Below are 6000 nucleotides of genomic sequence, written 5' to 3' on the forward strand. Positions count from 1 at the left end.
GAAAGTCCAATTACAGCCAAATTCATTTAGGCGGGAAAATTTCTGAGATCTCTTATTCTTTTAGTATAAGGGAGATTATAGTAAGTCATTACAAATTGTGAAAATTTCAGTTTCTCATACTCCGTGTCCTCGAAGCAGCAGAAGAACTACAAGTGAACAGATAGCGATAACAACCCCGCCAAGTAATGTTTTTAATGATCCTCCTCTATCATATTCCAACACTCTTATTGTAACGCCTAATAAGTTAAGGGCTAGAACGTCAAGAGAAAAAAGACAGTCGCGATTCTCTAAGAAACGTGCTGGTAGCGTTCATAGTGACGTTTCTCAAAATACGGTCAATTTTACACGAGCAACCTCCAACGTGACAGGTATATATCTATATTTAAATTTTTACATTTAACATGTATTAACGTTTGTGAAAGTCTTAATTTTAATTAAAAACGTTGTGTAAAACTTATATGTAGTCCGACCGATGTTGTTGAGCGCTTAGTGAGAGATCTGTGTGCTGAATATGGTGAAACTTTCAATGAAGTGATTCGTCTGTAAACCGAATTGAACAAACACCCGGTAGTTGTGTTTTGAATGCATCCTATTCACATGGCGAATCTTCGAGAACTCAGCAAAATACTTCCGTGTCGTTAAATAATGATGGTTAGTTCATTCATGACTTTTTATTTTATAATTTGAATTGCAACATGCTTTGGTTATTGTAGTCTAATTTTTATGTCTCAATTTATGAATTTTGTTTTGAAAACTGTTTCGCATGGGAAGGATATTGGGACTGTGGTGATGCAGAATATGAGTGCGAGAAATGTCACGCGTTGATGTGGTTTGAGGAAAGAAAAGATAAAAGACGTGGTACAAGACGTCCTAAGTTCTCACTTTGTTGTTCTGATGGAAAAGTTGAACTCGCATTTCTACAGCAGCCGCCTGAACTTATAAAGTCGTTGTTGACCGGTCAGCATCGATTTAGCAATCATTATAAAGAAAATATTAGATCTTATAACTCGATGTTCTCATTCACTTCTATGAGCGGTAAAATCGATCATTCCATCAATCAAGGTAAAGGACAGTACACCTTTAGGATGGGAGGTCAAAATTGTCATCGGATAGGGACTTTGGCACCGACCGGAGATGCAAGGCCAAAGTTCTGTCAACTTTACATATATGACACGGAAGAGGAAGTTCAAAATCGAAAAAATGCCATTAGGTAAATATATTTTCTTTCCGTAATAAATTTTTTTTTGTAGAGTATAATATTTTTTTCGTAGCCAATAATTTTATTTTTAATTGTAGTCCATGGAATCCATCAAGGTTCAATGACGAGTTAATACGATTGTTGGAAAATATGATTGACTCTCACAATACAATTGCAAAGACATTTAGGAAGGTTAGGGATAGACTGGCTGTAAATACAGACAGTGAAGTGAGTATCAAACTTATTTCAAAGAGATCAAGTGATGAAAGAACTTACAATCTTCCAACAGTTTCAGAGGTAGCGGCTTTAATTGAGGGTGATATTGGTCCACATATGGAGAAGCGAGATATTATTGTGAGAAGGTCGTGCGGTGGTTTACAGCGGATATCTGAGTTGCACCCTTTATACACCCCCTTACAATATCCTTTGTTAATTCCATCCGAAGAAGATGGGTATAGGCCAGGTATCCTACATAGTGCTTCTTCTATTGGTGTTAGCACGAGTGACTAACCACGTGAAGAAACAACGTGTAGGGAGTGGTTTGCTTATCATCTTATAGAGAGACCACCATATGTTGAATTTCCAACGATCTTATTATCTGGTAAGGCATTCCACCAATTTTTAGTTGATTGTTATATGCTGGTCGAATCACATAGGCTGAATTTCATTCGTTTTAACCAAGATCGACTTAGAGTTGAAAATTATAAGAACCTCTCAAATGCTGTTGGAAGAGGAGATGTTGAGCCATCTTCGGCGGGTACTCGGTTTATCGTGCCTTCTTCTTTACCCGGAGGTGACAACTGGAAAAAAGCAAATTTCCTTGATACCATGACTATTTGTAAGTGGTTTGGTTATCCAGATTTATTCATCACTTCACCTGTAATCCAATGTGGCCGAAAATAGTACGATTTGTTTCTAAAAGAGGATTGCGACCAAAGGACCGTCCAGATATTGTCTGTCGCGTCTTTAAAATGAAGCTCGATGAGTTGATTAGGGAGTTAAAGGATCGACATATTTTTGGAAGAACGCGAGGAGGTACTACCAATTGCTAATCTTTTACCTTAATATATCGTTTATGACATAGCATTACTGTACAAAAATCTAATGACATTTATGAACGTCTTTTTTTCAGTCGTGTATACTATTGAATTTCAAAAACGTGGACTCCCTCATGCCCATATAGTATTGTTCCTACATCGGGAAGACAAATTTCCTACAGCCGCAGATGTCGACAAAATCATTTCCGCGGAGATTTCTGATCCGACTACAGATCCCGTCTTATATAGTGTTGTTTGCGAGTATATGCTTCATTGACTGTGTAGTAAAGCAAAGCCCTCATGTCCGTGTATGGTCGGAGACAAGTGCTCAAAATATTACCCAAAGCCGTGCACTGAGAGAACAACGGTTGATGGTGATGGGTACCCTATATATAAGAGAAGTAAGAAAGGAGTTACGGTGATTAAAGATGATGTGCCCCTGGGAAATGATTTTGTCATTCCATATAACTCTCAGTTGTTGTTGAAATATCGGGCTCATATCAATGTCGAATGGTGTAATCAATCTAGATCCATAAAGTACCTATTTAAGTACATTAACAAGGGCTCTGATCGAGTTACCATGCAGTCGTCTTACACACGACGTAATGAGGAGGACCCTGGTCGATTTGATGAGATTAAGGGGTTTTACGATTGTCGATATCTCTCTGCATGTGAAGCCGCTTGGAGAATTTTTGGGTTTGATATCCACTATAGAACTCCTTCTGTTGAAAGGCTACAGTACCATCTTCCGGACGAGCAACCTATTGTCTTCCACGATGATGATTGGGTTGATGAGGTCGTAGAAAATACTTCGCTCAAGGTGTCACAATTTCTTAATTGGATGGGCTATAATAATTCGACAGTAGAAGAGATGCAGGTTGCTAAATAATTATTGTACTGTGAATTTCCAACCAAATTTGTTTGGAAAAAGAAACTTCGTCAATGGAGCCTTAGGAAAAAAAAGGATTTACAATTGGTAGGTTGGTTCACGTTCCCCCGCAATGTGGTGAGTTGTATTTCTTGAGAGTAATGTTGAATCACGTTAAGGGACCAAAATGTTTTGAGGATATTCGGACTGTGAATCATTTTGTTCATCCGACATTTAGAGAAGCATGTTATGCATTGGGATTAATTGGTGATGATCGAGAGTATATTGTAGCTATCAACGAAGCAGCTGATTGGGGGTCTGGCTTCTACTTGAGAAATTTGTTCGCGACGTTATTATTTTGTGGCACTTTGTCTATACCGAGCAAAGTCTGGGACGAAACTTGGCAACTGCTATCGGACGACATCCTTCATAGGCAACGCACCGTTCTTAACAATCAAGGTGTGTCTTCATTTAATAGTAAACATTTACCGCTATTTTAATTAGAACAACATTAAAACAATTCTTCATATTTCGCATTCTTACTTTCATCTATTCTATGAATTTATTGCTGCAGTATATATAATCACATAGATAATATTGCAACTTTTTTAACCACCGATTTACAGCTTACCGATGAAGAGTTGCAAAATTATGCACTTATTGATATTGAAAATTATCTTCAAGTAAATGGTAGTTCACTTCGTCGATTTAAGGGAATGCCGTTCCCAGACATGTCTGCAACGACACATCATCGAAATAGTTTAGTCATGAATGCGGTGTCGTACGATAGACAATCCTTGAGTGAAGAACATGAGATTCAGTTATCTTCAATGACTAACGAGCAGAGGTTGGTGTATAATGAAGTTATGGAAGTTGCTTTAAATAACAAAGGAGGGGTGTTCTTCGTTTATGGATATGGTAGAACTGGGAAAACTTTCCTTTGGAGAGCTTTGTGTGCCTGTTTCAGGAGTAAGGGCGATATTGTTGTGGCTGTTGCGTCAAGTGGAATTGCAGCAACATTGATACCAGGTGGTGTAACAGCTCATTCCAGGTTTGGAATTTCCATTAATGTAACAGAGGATTCCATATGCTCCCGAATTAAGCCCGACAGTGATTTAGTTGAACTTTTGATACGTGCTAAACTCATAATATGGAATGAAGCACCGATGACTCATAGGCATTGGTTTGAGGCCCTTGATAAAAGTTTAAAAGATGTAATGCGTGTTTTGGACGTGGGAAATGCTGAACTGCCGTTTGGTGGGAAAGTTGTGGTATTCGGGGGTGATTTTAGACAGACATTACCGGTTGTTTCAAAAGGAAGTAGAGCGAGATGTTTTTTGCATCCCCTGTGTTCATCGTATTTATGGTCTTTCTGCAAGGTATATATATTTCTTTCTTTAAATATCAATATTACCGTTTTATGTGAGTCTTACTTAAATTATTTTTGTCGTACTGTATTTAAATAATTTAAAACGTATACCACGTATAGGTACTTAGATTGACCAAAAATATGCGATCGCAAGTTGGTAGTTCAACTGACAATGTTGAGGAGTTACAAAAATTCTCCAAATGGCTCTTGGAGATTGGAGATGGTATAGCAGGCGGTGAAAATGATGGAGAAGTTGATCTAGAATTACCAGCCGACTTACTAATTTAGGATGTGACGAATCCTATTAAGACATTAGTAGATGTCACTTATCCGGATCTGCTAGCACAATTGTGGAATCCGGACTATCTCCAACGAAGGGCAATCCTAGCCCCTACTCACGAGATTGTTGAATCAGTAAATGAATATGTTTTGTCGCTTATTAAAAAGGATGAGATAATTTATTTAAGCTCCGATGAGGTGTGTAGTGATGACAGTTGTATAGGTGACGGTGACATTCACTCTACTGAATTCCTCAACAGTATTAAATGTGCCGGACTCCCGAATCACCAATTGAAGTTGAAGGTCGGTGCTATGGTGATGCTTCTGCGAAACATTGATCAATCACGTGGGTTGTGTAACGGCACGAGACTAATTGTGACTGATCTGGGGGCACGCGTGATAAGATGTACTGTCTTAACTGGTAGTCATAAAGGTGATTGAGTTCATATTGCTCGACTAATACTTACTCCATCGGACACCAGTAGATTTCCGGTATGTTTCAGTAGAAGACAATTCCCCATCTCTGTTTGTTTTGCAATGATGATAAACAAGAGTAAAGGACAGTCTTTATCTCAGGTCAGCATCTATCTTCCAAGACCAGTGTTTAGTCATGGCCAGCTTTATGTCGCACTTTCCAGGGTCAACCGAAAAGAAGGCTTGAAAATTTTAATTTGTGACTCAGATATGCGCACTTCTACTACGACTACTAATGTAGTGTATCATGAAATTTTTCAATTTTTAGAATAACTTGCATTTGTTAAAGTTGATTATTAGATTATATTTCTTTTATCCAAATGTAAAGTTTTTTATGTATGCATTTTTTTTTACAATAGTAGATTACATTATTTCCTTATAAACCAGTGCATATGAAGACATGTTTGTAACAAATTTAAACATTAATTGTGTACATCGTTGATTTAGACCAATTAGATACGTACAATATAAATGAAAAAACAAATATACATTAAAAAATATTCATTCTGGCCCAAATACATACCCGTGCAATTTTGCACTGGTTTAAAACTAGTTTATTTTTATTAAATTATGTGTGCTTAAAACATACCCCCTCCCATCCAAACCAAAGATTACATTTGACTTTATTAAGCTTGTCGAGGCGCGTTTTGCAAAGTGAATATCTTTAGTTACAAATTATTAAAAATTATAAAAACTTGATATTCTTATATCATTCATGACGACGGATCAAACAAGATCTCGTATGACTATGTTTTCTCTTATACATTACTAATAA

General features: G+C 37.3%; 3 protein-coding genes across 3 annotated transcripts; all 3 read left to right on the top strand.

The window, feature by feature from the left end:
* Positions 1 to 645: 645 nt before the first annotated feature.
* LOC141588763 (uncharacterized) lies at positions 646 to 2512 on the top strand. Its single transcript, XM_074410189.1, has 4 exons — positions 646 to 651; positions 714 to 1210; positions 1297 to 1661; positions 2331 to 2512. The coding sequence occupies exons 1-4, from the start codon at positions 646 to 648 to the stop codon at positions 2510 to 2512; spliced, it is 1050 nt and encodes a 349-aa protein (XP_074266290.1).
* A 33-nt stretch (positions 2513 to 2545) lies between these two features.
* LOC141588764 (uncharacterized) lies at positions 2546 to 3124 on the top strand. The gene has a single exon (XM_074410190.1). It carries the CDS (start codon positions 2546 to 2548, stop codon positions 3122 to 3124), a length of 579 nt encoding a protein of 192 aa, XP_074266291.1.
* A 140-nt stretch (positions 3125 to 3264) lies between these two features.
* Positions 3265 to 4760, top strand: LOC141588765 (uncharacterized). The gene is made up of 3 exons (XM_074410191.1): positions 3265 to 3562; positions 3695 to 4482; positions 4593 to 4760. The coding sequence occupies exons 1-3, from the start codon at positions 3265 to 3267 to the stop codon at positions 4758 to 4760; spliced, it is 1254 nt and encodes a 417-aa protein (XP_074266292.1).
* The last annotated feature ends 1240 nt before the right edge of the window (positions 4761 to 6000 follow it).

Source organism: Silene latifolia, chromosome 6, assembly GCF_048544455.1.
Source record: "Silene latifolia isolate original U9 population chromosome 6, ASM4854445v1, whole genome shotgun sequence".
NCBI classification, from domain to species: domain Eukaryota; kingdom Viridiplantae; phylum Streptophyta; class Magnoliopsida; order Caryophyllales; family Caryophyllaceae; genus Silene; species Silene latifolia.

What these genes read in the sequence shown, in the direction of transcription:
- LOC141588764 (XM_074410190.1), top strand. Translation starts at nt 2,546, where the DNA reads ATGGTCGGAGACAAGTGCTCAAAATATTACCCAAAGCCGTGCACTGAG.
- LOC141588765 (XM_074410191.1), top strand. Translation starts at nt 3,265, where the DNA reads ATGTTGAATCACGTTAAGGGACCAAAATGTTTTGAGGATATTCGGACT. An exon ending in CACCGTTCTTAACAATCAAG is followed by an intron (nt 3,563 to 3,694) that starts GTGTGTCTTCAT and finishes ATAATCACATAG; the next exon opens with ATAATATTGCAACTTTTTTA. An exon ending in ATTTATGGTCTTTCTGCAAG is followed by an intron (nt 4,483 to 4,592) that starts GTATATATATTT and finishes TACCACGTATAG; the next exon opens with GTACTTAGATTGACCAAAAA.
- LOC141588763 (XM_074410189.1), top strand. An exon ending in AATCGAAAAAATGCCATTAG is followed by an intron (nt 1,211 to 1,296) that starts GTAAATATATTT and finishes TTTTAATTGTAG; the next exon opens with TCCATGGAATCCATCAAGGT. An exon ending in AGAAGATGGGTATAGGCCAG is followed by an intron (nt 1,662 to 2,330) that starts GTATCCTACATA and finishes TCTTTTTTTCAG; the next exon opens with TCGTGTATACTATTGAATTT.